This window comes from Gadus morhua, chromosome 19 (assembly GCF_902167405.1).
Source record: "Gadus morhua chromosome 19, gadMor3.0, whole genome shotgun sequence".
Taxonomy (NCBI): Eukaryota; Metazoa; Chordata; class Actinopteri; order Gadiformes; family Gadidae; genus Gadus; species Gadus morhua.
Window position 1 is genome coordinate 13,034,895 of NC_044066.1, and position 19,781 is coordinate 13,054,675.

At 46.7% G+C, this 19,781-nt stretch overlaps 2 protein-coding genes and 1 non-coding gene across 3 annotated transcripts; all 3 read right to left on the bottom strand.

Annotated features, from left to right (window-relative positions):
* Window positions 1-16: 16 nt before the first annotated feature.
* On the bottom strand, window positions 17-11,974 carry ttll1 (tubulin tyrosine ligase-like family, member 1). The gene is made up of 10 exons (XM_030342148.1): window positions 11,175-11,974; window positions 10,751-10,868; window positions 9,296-9,504; window positions 8,478-8,658; window positions 7,726-7,863; window positions 6,653-6,761; window positions 5,806-5,949; window positions 5,164-5,250; window positions 3,741-3,907; window positions 17-1,882 (listed from the first exon to the last, which is right to left on the bottom strand). The coding sequence occupies exons 2-10, from the start codon at window positions 10,861-10,863 to the stop codon at window positions 1,744-1,746; spliced, it is 1,287 nt and encodes a 428-aa protein (XP_030198008.1). The 5' UTR covers window positions 10,864-10,868; window positions 11,175-11,974; the 3' UTR covers window positions 17-1,743.
* trnay-gua (transfer RNA tyrosine (anticodon GUA)) lies at window positions 2,749-2,833 on the bottom strand. The gene is given in 2 exon segments: window positions 2,749-2,784; window positions 2,797-2,833. It is a non-coding gene; the product is annotated as a tRNA-Tyr (tRNA).
* A 4,331-nt stretch (window positions 11,975-16,305) lies between the features above and the next one.
* mcat (malonyl CoA:ACP acyltransferase (mitochondrial)) lies at window positions 16,306-19,728 on the bottom strand. Its single transcript, XM_030342149.1, has 5 exons — window positions 19,023-19,728; window positions 18,612-18,699; window positions 17,906-18,123; window positions 17,238-17,375; window positions 16,306-16,770 (listed from the first exon to the last, which is right to left on the bottom strand). The coding sequence occupies exons 1-5, from the start codon at window positions 19,575-19,577 to the stop codon at window positions 16,492-16,494; spliced, it is 1,278 nt and encodes a 425-aa protein (XP_030198009.1). The 5' UTR covers window positions 19,578-19,728; the 3' UTR covers window positions 16,306-16,491.
* Window positions 19,729-19,781: the final 53 nt, after the last annotated feature.

A 19,781-nucleotide genomic window follows, 5' to 3' on the forward strand; every position in this document is an offset into this window, starting at 1 on the left:
CATTGAAATAGATGAATGCAAGTGACATGATTTATTTATATTTTGTTGAAGACATTTAATATCTTCATTTGTATAGTTCTATGTTTTAAACTGAACAATATGTGTTCAAAAAGGACAGCACCAATAGTAATGTTTTAAGGAATACATAATTTAAATGCTAAACAGTGACTACTGCTCATTAAAAATACTATGTAACAGCCTTTAATAATGGTAAATAGTATAAAAGGAGGAAAATAACAAGCCTGACATTTTAAAGCAATGTCTTCTCTGGACATTCAGTTCTTTCACTCCAACCCAAGCGTCAAAAAGTGGTGTGTGTGTGTGTGTGTGTGTGTGTGTGTGTGTGTGTGTGTGTGTGTGTGTGTGTGTGTGTGTGTGTGTGTGTGTGTGTGTGTGTGTGTGAGGTCGTCTATGTGATGAAACAGGTCAAGGTGTACTATTTTATAAACATTTTAAATGCTTAATCCTGTCTGAAGTCAAACCCCACCTCTGGACAGAGCCTACACGCGGAGAATCAATACTTGAAGGCCAGAACTGCACATAAACATGAACTTGAATGAGATCATTTTACCCACATACAGGCTATCTCCATGGTAACCAAATTTGGAGGCGGGCTCAGAAATGTCAAGGTTACCCCGGCTGTAATTTCCGTGGTTACCACACACACAAATAAAGTTCTCTCTCTTCTGTTTTTAATCCAAAAAAAAAAACTAATTAGATATGATTTAATTATAATCATGTTAACATTCTACTCATTGAATAATTATATGTAATGTTAGTGAAACTTTTCAATTCTCGATCAATTATTTTTTAGAAATGTTAATGATAATAAAAAATAAATGAACATAACATTAAATAAGGGTTCACATTCTCTGAAGATAAGGTCTGAACATAATAACATTTCTGAATTCCTGCTGTGAACAGAAACCGGCCAGCTGAGGTGACTTCATGGATGCTTGAGATTCCAAAGCATAGCATGAGATATAGAAGCTGAATTTACACACAACGCAAACAGATCTAGGATCAGCTGAATGGAATGAAATGATTGCATGTCCTGCATCCACTGAACATGATGGAAACTGGAAAATAACATTTAGTCAATCTTAAGAGAAAAAAGCAGCCTAATAAAATCCATACTGTATTTTTATAATACCATATAAAAAGATAATTAATTTCTGTTCTATGGCCTCGTTAATTCAGCAATGTACCATAATACTCTCACTGAAACTTCCACAGTCTGTAGAAGGTTCTGCTATGATCACCATAGCCTCTGTCCATCACATTTGGTTGGGCACAGTTAGCCTCCAGTCCTAATCATTAGTCATGCATAGATTAACCGGCCGCATTCTCTCCTTGGACGACGTTCTGCCCTCCTGCTTCTCCTCGTCTTTCAGCATGCCCGCCAACTTCAAGCAGTACCTGGGATCGGATCAGATACAATCCAAGCCCTCCTCCTATTGGATGGCCCCCCCCAGCCCCCCCCCCCCCCTATTGGACACTCTGTCCCAGCACTGATGGGTCCTTCATGGCATGCTGTAGCATGGGGTCGGGGGGGGGTCGCGACTCCTTGTGTGTGTCTCCTGGTCAGCTGTCAATAAAGTTTAGGAAAGCTCCACGAAACAAAGAAGGGTATAAAACAATTGTCAAGCTTGACTCTTTTTCTGTGGTTTAATTTCCCCTGGCCTGGAGCCATCCTGGACCACCGTAACGTTCCCAGGAAGTTCTTCTAGGCGTCGTCCGACCTCACTTCCAGGTCGCGGCGGTGGGTCGCTGCCCGGCCCCAGACCCCGCCCCCTTGGCGCCCTTTGACCCCAGCGACTGACCCGAACGGCTCCGCAGCTCGCGGTCGGCGTTCTCGCTCAGCGCCTGCTCCTCGTCGTACCTGGGAGGTGAGGGGGAGGAGTCAACGTAGGTTAGACCTCCATGAGACCTTTAAACCTTTCCATCATTTAGATCAGATGCGGTTCCTGGGACCCCCTACAGAGCAGCCTGGGGTGGAGGTCGAGGTGGAGGATGAGGCCCCCACCGCACAGCAGGAGGCCAGCTTAAACCTGGATCTAATTTCTTAGCCACAAAACTCTAAAACAGAAAACCAATATACTGGGTGCTCTCTCAGCTCAGACAACACATCAGCCCCCTGCTTACTGGGTGTTCCCATGAGGGAGGCTTTTATCTGGACCTTATCCGCCACATTCCAACAGCGTCGATAACTCAGGCGGTATAGCAACAAACTGGAGTGTACTTAAATGTACTAATTTAAGTATAGAAAGAGCACTTTAGGTTTATTAAAGAAACAGGATGAACTTCATAGTAAAGCTAGCCTGGAAGAACAGTAACCTCTGTATTTATAGAAGATAGATTCGGCTCTCCTGGATAACTTTCTTAGTATAGTTCTTACATAGCTTAAGGCTTTGGGTGGTTAGAGAAAGATGAATTAACATTCGGGTGGTAAACAGTAATGTTTGGGGTCTGTCGCTAAGGCAACGACTGTTGCAAAATAAAGCATACTTTGAGCCAATGCCAACTGCTAGAGGCAACATTCCTCACAAGTCTCACTCAGATAGTGTCTTTAAACAGAAAAACTGTGGAGCATATTATTTGAATAACACTCGACAGCTTGCATTATCAAATCAAGAGGAAGCCCCTTCAATATGAATATCCTTCGATGATGAATTTCAAAGTCAGAGCGCAGTTACTTACTATTCCTGACTTTTTCCAAAAGCTACTGGATAAAACAAAAAGCTAGCCTCCTTCGAGCCGGAATTGAACCAGCGACCTAAGGATGTCAGTTTAACTCTACAGTCCTCCGCTCTACCAACTGAGCTATCGAAGGGCTCCCATCGTGGTGGAGGTCACCATTAATGAGGTCACCCTGTTACCACACGGCGGTTGCCTCACTCAGCATTCCTATCTTCAGTCCTCGTGTACACAGAGTAGTTCCCTCTCTGACTATGGCGGAGCAGCTAGTGTTACACTCAGGAAGAGAAGTAGGTGGTCGAGGCATTGGAGTAGCCACCAAAAAACAGCAGAACTTGTAATGGTCAAGAGTTCCTCTAGCCACAGAGATGAGACATAGAGGATGAACTCACAGGCCGCCGGGCGTCCAGGAATAAACCAGCAGTACTCAGAAGGCAGTAGTCACATTCACATGATATTACTGTACTCACACAGTATTTGGTACTACCCTCAGGAATTAAAGCAGATTTTTCACAGTACTACACAAAAGGTCACCTATCACAATCAGAGCGGAAGGTTGCGGCCTCTAGGTGCTAGGATAATTTACACAAACGTTGATTTAATGAACTAGTAATAAAGTAAAGAAGGTTATATCGGTTGTGAAATAATCATTAGGATACATTTTTCCACAACATACTCATAAAAGTGTTCTCAGGAATTAGTGCTCAGTGTAGTTAAAGCAGCAGTACATGGTAGGGCTCTGTGTAGTTAAAGCAACAGTACTTGGTGGTTATCTGTGTATTTAACGCGGCAGTACATGGTAGTGCTCTGTGTAGTTAAAGCAGTAGTACTTGGTAGTTATTATGTGTAGTTAAAGCAGCAGTACTTGGTGGTTACTATGTGTAGTTAAAGCAGCAGTACTTGGTAGTTACTATGTGTAGTTAAAGCAGCAGTACTGGGTGGTGCTCAGTGTAGCTAAAGCAGCAGTACTTGGTGGTTACTAATGTGTAGTTAACGCAGCAGTACTTGGTAGGGCTCTGTGTAGTTAAAGCAGTAGTACTCACAGTAATTGGTAGTTCCCCAGGGCCTCTCGGGGCGGGGTGCGGCTCCAGCGACAGTCCCCAGTGATGTCCCCGCTGGGCGCCACGATGTTGAGCGTGTCATTGATCAGGTTGTACTTCAGGATGCGGTCGTTGGCCGTGCTGGAGGTCAGCGAGGGGGAGGCGTTAACCTAAACACACACACACACACACACACACACACACACACACACACACACACACACACACACACGTTACAGCAGGCCTTCTGAACACGCTTCAAGAAGCTTGACGGTGAATCTTGCACGACCAACCCTCACTGAGCAGATGCTCTAACTTACATGATGACAACATCAACAATGGTTCTGAACAAAGGTTCTTCAATCAAAGGTCATTCCCAATGTCCACAGCCTCCCTGTGGGCATCCTTCAGGAACCGGCCCTGACATGGCCTGACAGTGAATGACTTGTATCTGATTCAATGCTGCGCTGACAGAAAGCTTCTGCTAAATGACCCCATATTAAATGATGTGTACAGGCTGGCACTTTCTTACATGAACCCAACAAGCTGTGAGCTCATTGGTGCCGCCAGGGTGTTGTTGGGCAGGAAGTGGACCGTGAGTTAATGGGAACACAAACCCATTATGCATGGTGATCTTAGGCCCCGTCCACAGGAAGCCGAAACGGGCGAAACCGTTACGGTTTCGATCTATCCGGTTTAGAAGTATCTCCGTAAAGACGAAGCCAAGCGAAACCGGGTAGACGTGTAGAAACGCAGTAGTACACAAGCCAGGCCCATAAGGGGCGCTGCTTCTGCTACAGAAATCCAGAAGGAAAATAAATAAGAAAAGAGGCGAGCATGCGCATAAAGGGTGAGACTCCGCGGGCTTAACAGTCATTGGCTAGAGGATCGAAGGGGGGGGGGGCGATGACGTCATGGTTTGCGGTTTCAGTCGGTTTCAGGCGTCCACACGAATCCAAAACGAAACCGGGTAGATTTGAAACCACCTCCGAGGGTGGTTTCAGAAGTTTGCGGTTTCGGTCAGCGGATTCGCCGGCTTCGTGTGGACGGAAGGCCGAACCGTACAAGACCTTTGCGGTTTCGCCATGAAATCGGCTTCGTGTGGACGGGGCCTTAGTGTGATGATGATGTGATGTAGAGTTAAAGGTAAAGGTTTGACCTGCAGCTGGCTGGGACTGGAATACTCTCCGAGCACACCCACTTTATGTTCCTCACAACCTACTTAAGTCATTTCATGTTTGAATGTTTCATGTGTGGCTGTTTCGTTTTCTTTTAAAAGGACGATACAATAAAGCACTGAAATTCTATTGTAATTACGTTTTTATTTTCTATAACTGCATAAATATACACAAATGAGATCTACAGACAAGACTAAGACAACATGCCCATGCCTGTCTGTCTATGCATACCTGTGTGTGTGTCTTACCTCTATAAGCCAGGGCTTCAGCTTGTCATCAATGATGATGTCATAGCCGTAGCACTCGAAGCAGTGCTTGTCATTGTTCATCACCGGCTAGAGAGAGAGAGAGAGAGAGAGAGAGAGAGAGAGAGAGAGAGAGAGAGAGAGAGAGAGAGAGAGAGAGAGAGAATAAACTTACGAATAACTACATTAAGAACAGTAATTCAACCCAAGAGGACCGGGTCAAGTCCTTTCAAGTCAGTTGTATTTATTTAGCCATCAATCCCGTTACGGTCTCAAAGGGCTAAACAGGGCATACGTTTAGTACATTACGTATATATCTATATATGTATAACTTTAGTACATCATTACATGTACAAACCTCCCCACCAACAGGCCTCACAGATCTCAGTAAGGGAAGTGGAGGTTGAACAGGAAGGAGTGAGTCATCAACACAAAGAGGAACTCATCTGTTTCAGAACATTTATCAATCAAGTTTTCTGAATATTTCAGCCTATAAATCCTTATCTGTTGTAATGCATAACAGTAAACATACAACACATGAAGGAAGTCACACACACACACACACACACACACACACACACACACACACACACACACACACACACACACACACACACACACACTCACACTCACACTCACACTCACCGCGACGGCCTTGAGGGACTGCACCACGATCCAGTGGATCTGGTCGAACAGCCTCCCGGTCACCTCCATCCCCCGGGTGCTTTCCAGGTACAGCCGCAGGTTGTCCACCGTCCACTTCCCTCCGTGCACGTGGTTGTAGTCATCCTGCAACCGTTACGTGCACGCTCATTACCGCGCCCATCACCGTGGCACCGTGCACGCCCCTCAATTCGGCACCGTGCACGCCCGTCACTGCGGCACCGTGCACGCCCGGCACCGCGGCCCGTGCACGCCCGTCACCGCAGCCCGTGGTTTGTGAATATATGTGTCGGTCGAGTCATAGAATTTGCAGTTATTAAATATATATATTATTATACAGTAGAGCTGTCAAGCGATTAAAATATTTAATCGTGATTAATCGCATTAATGTCATAGTTAACTCTAATTAATCGCGGTTAATCACAAATTATTTTTCTATGCTAAAAATCCCTTGATTTTTTTGTCCCATAATTCTTCTCATTTTAATTCTCTTATCAACATGGTGAAGTGCATCGGCTTGCCTTGTGCAAATGATTTTTTACACTTTTATACACTGATCAAAACAGGACGATACAAAAAAAGAGCCTACAGTGCAATTAAACGACTGCTTCGAACAAATGTCATTTGAACATAGCAGTCAGGCTACTGCTTCTTTGTTTTGAGCCAAAGAAAAAAAAAAAAAAAAAAAAAATTTTATAAAATAATTGCGTTAATCGCGCGATAAAAAAATTAACGCCGTTAAATTTGGTTTGCGTTAACGCCGTTAATAACGCGTTTAACTGACAGCTCTATTATACAGTTATGAATCATTCTGATGATGAGGGCTCACCCCGTGCTTCTGGATGGCCACGTTGGTGAGGTGGATGAACATGTTGTCCAGCTCACTGGTACTGGGTGTGTACTTCACCGTGCAGAAGCGGCAGAACCCCAGCTTGTACCTGAAACACACACAATGTCTATTATACGAGAACCACGTGTCCTGTGAACACTATTATCATTCAGGAGAACTCAAAGAAGATCAGACACAATCAATCGATGACTACACTGATTTATTCACTAATTAATACTACTCTTTGAATTATTATGATCCTAAAACCTAAATGGAAAGTTGTGAGCCATTACAAAATATAGAAAATTTGAGAAATAATTCCCCATTTCGAATACGATTTTACCAAGTGAGGGAAGTTTACCATTTAATGAGTATCACTCTTATATTACCTAGATATCAAGGCCTGGTCAAGATAAAGGCCTAGGCGACTACATATACTTTACTATAAGTACTCAGCTGCACCACATCCTGTGCCTGCTCTTAAGTAACATAGAGCAGAGGCCTACAAGACGATAACATTATCATGATCAGAACACTCCCTTCCACCGCCAACATCCGTCTCACATTGTTTGACTTTATTAAGGTAAACATGACTCGCTGCATGTTTGACTAAGGTGGGGTTTGGAGTTCACACCATAGCTAACAGCCAACGTCCTTAGCCTGGTGATAGTTCTGAGCATAGACGAGGAAAGAACATGTGATGTATGGGGCTGTGCATCGTTACGTCACATCGCAAGGACCGCCACCATTTCAGAAGTATCGGAGCAGAGTAGGATTTAGTGTACAGGTCCAATAGGGTTTTATTCATTGTTTAGTAATTAATCATGAAATTATTTGTCAGCACAGTTCTGTTTCAAACTGCCAGTGTTTCCCATGAGCCTAGGATACGGTAGATTTACGTAAATTAAGGGTTTGACATGACTGCAACTCTCTGAGTTCTCTCAAAATAGCATTGAGTATCGCGGAACGGAAAATCTGCCGATGCATTATAATGTACAAACCCTTTAATGGTTTGATGCATAGCCTTTACTAGCTGTATTTCTTTCCCTTAACTAGCTGGTTTAATAGCCTACATGTAGCACTTGAGCGGCCGGTAGGTGGTCACCAGGACGTAGAGCCGCAGGTCGAACTTCTTGCCCCCGATGAGCAGCGGGTTGTCGATGTACAGCGAGATGACGTAGGCCTCCTTGCCACTAGAGGCCGCCATAAACCTGCAGCCAAAAGTCCAAACACTTAGTGATTAAAAGGATTCCAATGGACAACCAAAGCAGTATAAGTTTACAAAAGCTGACTTTCGTTCAGTTAAGAAACAAGTTAAGATAAATACTAATAAAACTGAAGTTACTTTCACTCTATTTTCCAAATTATGTAGTGTGTAATGTGACAATGCAGTGTGATAAAACATGATTGTTTTTTTTATCAGTTAGTAAAAACCCAGGGTTGGACTGCAGCCAAATGGTGAGACCATGAAGAGTTTCAAGACAAAGCATAATAGCTAAACAGAAAACCGGTCACACCCTCCTCTATGTAAATCTATGCAAAGCATCGCCTCTAGAGGGAGGTGTGTGTGTGTGTGTGTGTGTGTGTGTGTGTGTGTGTGTGTGTGTGTGTGTGTGTGTGTGTGTGTGTGTGTGTGTGTGTGTGTGTGTGTGTGTGTGTGTGTGTCAAGATGTTAGTTATACAGGCTGGATAATGAGGATGATGATGATGATGATGATGATGATGATGATGATGATGATGATGATGATGAAGATGATGATGATGATAATGACAATGTCGATTATGGTGATGACGACGACGATGTAGGAGGAGGAGGAGTACTCACGTTGAGGTACGGCTGTCCCTGGACCACTTCTTGATCTGGGACAGTTTGTTGATGAGGAAGATGCCCTTTCCCTGGGCCTTCCCGCACGGCTTCATGATCCACGTGGTGGACGGGCTCTTCCGGAACTCCTCCACGAACAGGTTGTAGTCCGCAGGCAGCATGAAGGTCACAGGGACGAAGTCTGGAGGTGACAAGGAGACGAGGTGATGAGGAGATGAGGAAATGAGGAGGAGACTCAAGGTTAGAGAAACTTCTCTGAGCTTCTGCTGGTTTCTGAGCTCAATGGAAGATAATTATGATCGCCGATGTTAGTCAATGTTAATTAAGTGATTTAGTTAAGTTATCTTTTCTAAATATTTTATATTGGTGTATTTTCGGACAACCCATTAATGAGCCGAACGCATCTTAATAATCGCTTATAGCCTGTTTCCAGTGGCTGGAGAAGAGTCCAGCTCCCTGGTTGTAAGAGAGACCATTAATAAAACATCAGTGCAATAGGATGAGACCCTCTGCCCTATCTGGTTCTCTGACGCCCCCCGCTGGGCAGAAAGAGATTCAATCAGCACCAAGGTTTGGAAGGCGAACGCTCTGACCGCTAAGCTAAGGTGGCTCTCACCTTCTACTGAAATTAGACCCACCCTGGAGGATTCCCAGGACTTCCTCCCCTCCGTCCCATATACACTGCCAGAAAGTGCAGCTAGTATGCAAGCCCAGTTAGCATGAACGTTTAGCTGGCATGAAAACATAGCTAGCATCGAAAGCACTGATAGCCTTTCAGGTTCAGCAACTCATACTCTAAATACCGACCGCGCTCCTACCTAGGTGGATGTACTTCCCGCCCTCGTCCTTCTCGGCCAGCGGGCTGCTCTCCTTCTCCAGCTCCTTGCGGTAGCGCTTGATGTTCTTGATCATCAGGTCCTTGCGGGTCAGCTCGTAGTGGTTGGGGAAGTGGTTGACCATCTGGTCATCCGACAGGCGGTAGCCCGTGTCCACGCTGAACACCGTCCGGATGGTCTGGATGCTCATCCTGAGACCAGGGGCCAGAGAGAAGACACAACCGTTAGGAGAGGGGGGGACCAGAGAGAAGATACAGCCGTTAGGAGAGGGGGGGGGGGGGACCAGAGAGAAGACACAACCGTTAGGAGAGGGGGGGACCAGAGAGAAGATACAGCCGTTAGGAGAGGGGGGGACCAGAGAGAAGATACAGCCGTTAGGAGAGGGGGGGGGGGGGACCAGAGAGAAGACACAACCGTTAGGAGAGGGGGGGACCAGAGAGAAGACACAACCGTTAGGAGAGGGGGGGACCAGAGAGAAGATACAGCCGTTAGGAGAGGGGGGGGGACAGAGAGAAGACACAACCGTTAGGAGAGGGGGGGACCAGAGAGAAGATACAGCCTTTAGGAGAGGGGGGGACCAGAGAGAAGATACAGCCTTTAGGAGAGGGGGGGGGACAGAGAGAAGACACAACCGTTAGGAGAGGGGGGGACCAGAGAGAAGACACAACCGTTAGGAGAAGGGGGGGGGGGGACCAGAGAGAAGACACAACCGTTAGGAGAGGGGGGGACCAGAGAGAAGATACAGCCGTTAGGAGAGGGGGGGACCAGAGAGAAGACACAACCGTTAGGAGAAGGGGGGGGGGGGACCAGAGAGAAGACACAACCGTTAGGAGAGGGGGGGACCAGAGAGAAGATACAGCCGTTAGGAGAGGGGGGGGGACAGAGAGAAGATACAGCCATTATGAAAGGGGGGGACCAGAGAGAATAGAGTGGGACAAGAGAGAAGATTCAGCCATTAGGAGAGGGGACCAGAGAGAGGCCAGAGGGAAGTTACAACCGTAACTTAGGAGAGACCTCTTAGTCCTGCCTCTCTACCTCTGGAAGACCTCAGAAATCCTGAGGCTGTTTTGATATCTGTTCCAGCCTTGATGATCACTCTAACTCAACACTAATCTACTGTTTTTAAGCAATTTAACCTTCATATCGCACATACACAGCACATAGTACAAGGTTTACAGCACATAGTATTTACATCGTACATAAGTACACAGTACACACATACTACACACTACATAAGTAGTACAAAGTACATAGTATACAGTACATAGTATCTACATATTAAAAACATAGTACATACATAGTACACAGTACTACATACATAGTACACAGTACATTGTACACAATAGATACTACACACTACATGGCACATAGAACACAGTACAGAGTAAATACTACACACTCTGATCCCCGTCTTACTGGTGAATTGGGAGAACTCACCAGTAGAAGTTCCAGTCGTCGGTGTCGGTGACCGGCAGCCATCCCCTCTTCTCAAAGTTGTTGATGAGCACCGACTTCTCGATGTCCGTCACCCACTTCACCCTCCCCGCCATGGTCCCTATGGGATGGGGGGGGGGGGTTATGGGACACACACACACACACACACACACACAGGAAGTTACGTGTCACACATGAACACACACCGAACAAACAAACAAACAAACACACACACACACAGACACACACACACACACACACACACACACACACACACACACACACACACACACACACACACACACACACACACACACACACACACACACACGCACACAGATTAAAGACAGGCAGGTAGACAGTTGAGAAGGGGGCATCAAACTGCAGAGACAGTTCATTATAAGCCATAAAAGGTAAATATTATTACCTGTTAATGTTAAGACCCGCCGGTTGTCAGCATGGGCCGGGCGGTGTGGCGGTCAGCTGGAAGGGGGTCCACCCCGTTTATCCTGGAGCTCGAGCTGGACGGATATCATCCGGTGATGACGTTCAGTTTACATTAAGCAACATCCACAAACGTCGTTCCGGCGTCTCCAACAGTAGCACACGAGTCCATGATGTCGACGGCGATCAGTGAGGCTACATGCCGGCTGATCATGTTATCGATCACACCCCGGTGGGTGATGAAACGCCCCATGGAAACACACCGATTATTATTTGCAATACAACTCGAAAGCTCGCATACCAGAAGATGGTTCCGGTATGTTCTGTGAGAGTGTGCGTCTTTAGATGCACCTGACAGATTAAAATATATAAATACTGCTGAATGACCAAAAAGAGGTCGACAGGGAGGCTGTATATCTTCCGGTTAGATAGCCTAGCAACCGGAGACGCAGTGACGTCATGCGGGATGCTGAGCCTCTGCTCACTACTAGGGGCCACTTTGATCCAACTCCCTGATATCCATGTTTTGTGCAACACGGTAATACAAATAAGTTGTTATACACACCACACACCAAGCTATATCCCCAAGATGTAAGATAGTCATGTTGAGTATCCTTTGTTGTTACAAATGCACAGGTATATAAGTTTTGTGTTGTGCAGCGTCTTCGTCGCTGGCGTGTTTCCAGTGCCCCCTGGTGGTTGGTCTCCTTGGCTATGGTGTTTCCAGCACACCTTGGTTGTCGATCTCATGGTGTTTCCAGTGCCCCCTGGCGGTCGGTCTCCGTATCTATGTTGTTTCCAGCACCCTCTGGTGGTCGGCTCCGTTGTGTTTCCAGCGCCTCTTGGTGGCCGCTCGGTAGACCTGCACTCAGAGGAGGGGCCACGGTGATTCTGATAGTTACCTGAAAGCGACGAGATTAAAGGACGCTGCTGTGAGTAGTCCACCGCAATCTTCGAAATAATTAATATTTATGGTTCATTCTTTAAAGTAGGCTATTACGTTAATAATGTTTTTATGTTTTCTACAGGGCGGCGTCTACTTTAATCTACAAATAAGGTAAGTTTTATTGTTACCAATTTCTATTGTGCACCTGTTCCTTTGTGCTGATGGTCGATGCGCTCATCGCTGATATCTGGAACATATTCAACACTAATCAAGATTAGTGTTGATTAGTGTCCTAAATATCTCTGCTGAGATGAATAAAGTATATCTTATCGTATCTTATCTTATTATGCAGTGATAATACTACTGAATATTATAATGTAAACCATCATAACGTTGACTACGACATAACTAAAGTGTCTGATCTTCAGCCGACCTTCTGATCTGAGATGACTTCATGCTTTGTTATGAAAACAACCCCTCACGTCAACAACAAACTGGCTTTCACTCTCACTGTTATAGAGTTAGGAGTCAAACCAAACTCGGTCATTGTGCAGTCGTTCAAATAGGAACACAAAACGTTCAGATAAAAACATACAACACATTGGGACAGAAAATATTTATATATAGGCCTAGGTTAAATAGGTTTTCGACATAATTGAATTGTTTCTCAGGGCTTAAGTCCTTTGTAAGGGTATTGCGTTTTAACTTATTTTTGAAGCATTCGCTGATGAAGTATTTCAGTTGACGGGGAAAGCAGTTTGGGTCATTTGAGTTATGGAAATTAAATATTTGAATCGGGACTGGCCCTCCCGCCTGGCCGTGTTTACCAGAGAGACAGTTTACAACAGGATTCAGTCTGATGCTTTTACAGTCCAGGAAACGAAACATAGCACTATATTTACTCAAAATATTTCCTGATAATACAAATCATAATACAAAAAAAGAATAGGCCTATTGTTATTCGCAAAATATTGAAACTCTTTCAAATGTTTAGCTAGTTATGACTGAACAGTAATGCAATCTAAAACAGTCAATCTAAATGTAACCTGTTTTTAATGGAGACGGTAACAGGAGAGGTTAGTGGGGCTGTCTGAGGGTTTATCAACCTGGAGGATCTCCAAGGCAACACTCCTACGGTCTGTCTGCTCACGTGACTGTGCTGTATTTACACAGTTCATAAGAGACAATGGGCATAACACAGAGTCACGCACACACAAAACACACACACACACACACACACACACACACACACACACACACACACACACACACACACACACACACACACACTGCTGTACTCACTGCTGCTGAGACAAGGTGTAACCCACACACAGATCACAGGTAACATTTTATAATAAGGTGCCATAATAAATAGCAAACTAATCATTACCTAACCCTTTGTTAATATTTGTTAATTGTTACTAAATTATCTATTTGGCACAAGTAAATCGTTTTTTCATCATTAATTAAATATTAGTTGTTTGCATAACCCTAGCCCAACCCTAACACACGACCCTAACCCTAACCCTAACACACGGCCCTAACCCTAACCCTAACCGGCGACACTCTGTGGTCAGCGCCAAATAGATATTTTAGTAACAATTAACAAATATTAACAAAGGGTTAGTTAATGACTAGTTTGCTATTTATTATGGCACCTTTTTATAAAGTGTCACCGAAACACAAACAAACGCACACAAACACACACTGCTGTACTCACTGATGCTGAGACAAGGTGTAACCAACACACAGAAACACAAACAAACGCACACAAACACACACTGCGGTCCTACAGTGCTGCTGAGACAAGGTGTAACCCACACGCACACACAGGTGGTAAACATGTTTTCTGTCGTCCAAATTGTGTCCAACAGACCGGGAGAACCAGGCTGATCAGACCCTCGTGTTCCAGGCTGGACCTGTTGAGATGAACGTAGAGATGAACATTGCCTCCGCCATGATCCAAGTCGAGTTCAGGTACTGCCCCGGGTTCTCACCCCGTCTGTGGAAAAACTGGTTCTTAAGCAATGAGGATAATAACAAGCATTACCAAATGAATGTAGCTGTAGGCTGCGGCTGCTGTGCGTTCATGAGTCTACCTATGAAGGCTTAATGATTGCTTTGAGTTCCTTTGTCCCCTGTGCAAACAAATTAAACCTATCGATGGCCTCTAGCTTAAACCTGCAGTACGTCACTTTTCTACAGCAGCTATCAGAGGCGGCAAACGGGAAACATGCACAGTGCAGCTTTAAGAAACATTCTGGTGTTTACTCCACAGAAACAACGACCAGGCCGCCCAGGTCATCGGCCGCCAGTTAGCACTCATCGGAGACCAACTGCACGGGAACCGGGCACTCGGTCGTCCCGGTAACGGACTACTATCTCCGCTCCGCATCCTGAGACCGACCCTGACCAGCGCCCTCTACAGGTGAAAAGTAGCATAGCACTCGGTCATGCGGGGAGGGGCAAGGAACCAATGGAGAGCGGGGTTTAAACCTGTCCTATCTCCTCCCCCAGGGACATCCAGAAGCAGCTGTGTGGGGTGCAGGGGGCGCTCTACACCACCCTGAAGGCCTGGCTCACCTCTGTCACCCCAACCCTGGGGCCCTTCAGAGCGGAGGCCCTGCCAGCCTGGGTACGACCCCCCTCTGATGGTTCATCACAAAGCTATACTATTAGTTACTTAACCTAACTGATAGTGACCTCACTACTCCCTTATGTTCCCAAATGAACTCCTTATGCGTGCAAGCGCAAGTAAAAGTTAAGTTAGAGTTTAGTTAGGGTTAAATAATAGATCACTCTCCACTATCCTGCCAAAAAATATCCAATCTATTGCGATCTAGTGATTGGGGGGTTGGATTTCCCCAATGATAGATTGTGGGTTCAAACCCCAATGTCAGCGTTCTACTTTGAGGATGAGGCATCTGCCTGCAACTTGATGACATGATCAACACAAACAGACTCAGCTTAAGACCCTTGAAGTGGAGCCTGAGCTGACTCCATGGTAGTGGACTGAGCCAGCGGACCCTTACTTGTTCTCTTCTCTCCACAGGCAAACGTTGGCTGGATCAACCGTTTCCTGCTGACAGTGGCGCTGGTTGCCACGGGGAGCCTTTGCACTGCATTATGGGTAGAGTGGGAAGGCTAGTGGGCGGAGCCTCAGGGCTCTTTAACTGCTCTTCATCTGTGTGCAGATAAACAAGTAATTTTAATCCTTATTATTCATTGTTATTATTAACTGTCCCTTCCTTTGGCCGTTTGCTTTTGCTTATTTTATTTTATATTTTTAATACTAATTGAATGTTATAATGAAGCATGTGAATGACACCACAGAATTAGAGCCAAACTCAGGGGGTCATGATAAGAACATAGAAACATTAATATTGGCATAAACATGAATACAGATTGATGCATCAGGTTTCTTAAAGAGTTTGTAATATTGCACTGATTATACCCATCCAACTTATGATAGGTGGACATTAGAATCCAACGGTTTGATCAGTTTAGATCAGGTTCTCAACCTGCGGGTTGGGGACCATTTAGGGTCCCCCCTGATGGTCAAACAGGCCACATTTATACTTAAGCCATAGATATGTTATATTCATTTTTTATGAGGAAAAATAATTTTAACGGGGTGAAAGGTGTCATAAAAAGTCTTGCATACAAAGAGTGCCTAATGATTTGTAGCGAGCGTTATGTAGCGAGTGACTTGTAATCACTTATTGTGGTATTTCACTGGATCAGCGATATTTCAGGTGATTGATGATTGGTTTAAAACAATGTTGAGGGGGGGGGGGGAATGATGCATCAACATGTAAGAAGGAGGGAGGGGAGGGGTTCGCAAACATTCTGGGGCCATCAAAGGTTGGGAACCACGGTTTTAGAATTTGATGCATTCTGAGTGTGAGGAGGCGGGGGCGATGCAGCTGGCGGTCATCAAAATGTCCAGCAACTTCTGGCGCGGCCACTGCTCTGATAAAGCTGGTCTATTTGGGGTTAATGTTGGTTTATGTTCATGACTGTGGCTGGTCTGCAGCCTTTTTGTATGGAACGTCTTTTTTGGCCATGATGAGAGATGGATTTTTTTGTTATTTGCAACTGATGTGTAGCCTTGCTCATTACCAAAGGAAGCTGGACTTTCTCCTTCGGAATTCAAAAACTGCTTATTCACAAATAAAGTTTTAAGAAAAAAAACGTGACTATTTCATTGATAAAAAAAACTGGATATTTAATTTAGTCACACACACAACAGCACATACGCCCTCAGCTAGAATTGAGTAGCTCCAAGGGGCAATGAGGCAGGCACACACACACACACACACACACACACACACACACACACACACACACACACACACACACACACACACACACACACACACACACACACACACACACACACACACACACACACTCACTCCTCGTTGTCGGGGGCGACCACGTCCACGTGGGTGTACGAGCGGTAGGCCTTCAGATTGCACCGCTGCAGCGCGGCCCCCAGCTGCCGGCCGGGCCCCACCTCGTAGGTGTGGGGGAAGCCCCGGCCCTGCGTGCGCTCGTACACCTCGTGCAGCGTCTGCTCCCACTTGACGGGCGACACCAGCTGCAGGGCCAGCTGCCGCCGCACGTGCCCCGCGTGCATGTAGCGCTTCCCGTCCACGTTGGAGTACACGTTGATCTCAGGCCGCCGCACCTGGAGGGGTGGGGGGGGGGGGGGATAGTGTAGGTGATGTTAACGTATGCTATGCTAGTATATGCTAGGTTATGCATGCTGATATATGCTATGTTATATACGCTAATAGATGCTAGCTAATATATGCCATGTTATATATGCTAATAGATGCTAGGTTATGCATGCTAATATATGCCATGTTATACATGCTAATAGATGCTAGGTTATGCATGCTAATATATGCTATGTTATACATGCTAATAGATGCTAGGTTATGCATGCTAATATTTGCTATGTTATGCATGCTAATATTTGATAGGTTGTTAGCCAAGCATATGCTAAAGTAGAGTCGAATTAAAAAAATAGAATAAGCTGGTCATAAATAAATCCCTTTAGAACTTCATAAAATAAACGCTTTTGAACAAGTATTTTTTGAGGTGTGGGAAAGGTTTTTAATGGACTGAAGTGAGCGACAGGGGGCGCCATACCTCCACCTGCCGGAGCACGTCTCTGAGCGGCTCGCAGGCCGACTCCATGAGCGGCGTGTGGAAGGCCCCGCCCACTGGCAGCGGGCTGCAGCGGGCGAAGTGGAGCCGCCGGGAGTTCTGCTGCAGGAAGTCCAGCGCCTGGGAGGGAAACACACGGCGACGGAAACGGTCCTCAGGAGGTCACCTCAACCCGTCTCTGACATGATGGCAAACATGATTAATGTTAGCCTGTGTTGTTAAGTCTGGTCCATAGTGTCTACCCCAGGGGAACTGGGCACAGAACCCATCAATCTTGGGGTTTATGGGTAAATATCACATCCATTGTGGTATGTGGACAATGTTCACTCATGTTTAATTCTTGAATTCAAATTCTTCTTCTTATCCCTCAACGAATAACTTGAAGTAAACATGAAGGAAAAATAGGCAGTGATGTATTATGTTCTTATTGCTGTTCTGATTCAGGTTGTTGAGTTCACTGCTCTTTAGCCCGTGCTAATTAAATCACACGTTCATGTGTCTCCATGAGCTGATATTGAGGTGCTTGTGTTTGGTTTCTTTGTTTTTGATATATTCTGGACGAGCGTTACTGCCCGAGATTCAATTGTAGCTACATTCATAGGGGGTTCATATGTGGGTGGCGCAGCAGAACCCAATCTGGCGCCCCCTACCTGCTTGTGGCCGGCGATGACCCGGCCGTCGGGGAACAGGAAAGTGGCCACGTTGCAGACGGGCCGGTCCAGCCCGAGGCCCCGGCAGTGCTCCTGGGCCTGGAGGCAGGCCTGGCGGTACTGGGCCTGGGGGCGGCCCAGCACAGACAGCATGCCCCCCGCCGCGCGCTCCGACGCCGCCTGCATGGCCTCCGCCCGCACCTTCACCACGTACAGCGCTGGGGGGGAGACACCGCCACTGTGAGCCGGCTACCCGGTCCTCTAGAGAGCTGGTATCACTGCTCTGCTGCCCTGAAGGCGGTCCCTCCCTGTGTCTCCTCTTCTGGCTCCATCTCCCCCCTCTCTACCACGCCCTAGATCTTCCTTCCCCTCTATCTCTATCTACCCCCCCTCTCTCCATCTTCCTCCTCTCGCTCCATCTCCCCCCTCTCTCTCCATCTAACCCCTCTTTACTCCCTAGATCTTCACCTCTATTGCCTCCTTCTCTCTCTACCACTCCCTTTACCTTCCCCTCCATCCCACCCTCTCCCCCATTCTCCCCTTCTTTCTCTCTTCATCTACGACTCTCACTGCCACCAACTCTCTCATCTTCACTCTTGGTATCACCTTCCCTCTCTAACCTTTACACTCTAATTTTCCCTCGCTAACCACCCCTCTCTAACCTTCCCTCTCTAATCATTCCTCCCCATGTTGGTTCCTCACTAACCTTGGGCGAAGTCCATCGCTCCAGAGAAGACAAGGGCGGCGAACTCTCCGACGCTGAACCCGGCAGCCGCGACACACGTCTCCACAGCCTTCAGAAACGACGGGAACGAGGAGAAGAACGGGTGAGGTCAACTTTAACCTGGTAGAGGTCAACATTAACCTGGTTGAGGTCACCATTAACCTGGTTGATGACCATATATTTAAGCAATAGATCACGACAGGCTGTGGTATGTGCTCATTATACCACTGTTAAGGGGCGTTGTTTGGCCCGACGCGCAGCGGATATATATAACCATATATATTATTTATATGGCCCAGGTCCGTATTAACGGGTCTGTTGGACCGGGTCCGCACAGTGCGTCTGGGGGGGGACCGGGTGCATACATTGGGTCTGGTGAACCGGCTCCGGTACCTTGGGGTTCTCGTGGTTGAGCCGCTCCACGGCAGCCAGTGACGTCACGAACACGGCGGGCTGACAGTGGACGGTCCGCATCAGCTGTTCCTCTGGGCCCCGCAGGCAGAGGGACAGCAGGTCGTAGCCCAGGATCTGCTCCGCGGCCGAGAACATCTCTTTCACCTTGGGGTACTTCAGGAGGCCTCGACCCATCCCCACGAACTGGCTCCCCTGTCCGGGGAACAGGAACACCGAGCTCTCCCCGGGGGTCTTGCTGGGTCTGCGCTCCCGGGCCAACCCCGTCTCCTCTGGGGGATTGAGGGTCGGCGGGCCAGACCCGTCCTGTGACCCAGGTCTAGACACCTCCTCGGACCCGTGTCTAGACCCGTCCTGCGACCCGCGTCTAGATCCCTTCTGGGAGCCGGGTCTAGACCCCGTCTGCGACCCGGGTCTAGACCCCGACTGCGACCCGGGTCTAGACCCTGTCTGTGACCCGTCCTCGGACCCAGGTCTAGACGACCACTGTCTCGTAAAGAGCGCCCGGCTCCTACTTCTGGACCACAGTATCCTCATGTTCTGATTTAATTTAGTCTTAATCCGTAACAACGAAGTGAATTTTCAGAAGTGGACATCCGGTTCATATAATCAGAGAAAAACACAAACAACAGTCCGGCGTGAGGGGAATATGGGGGCCGCCATATTGTTTTGAAGGAGTATTTTCTTTCCGGGTTCATGACCCTAAAGGCTTAGCAGAAGCCGTGGTTGACGTTCAGTGCC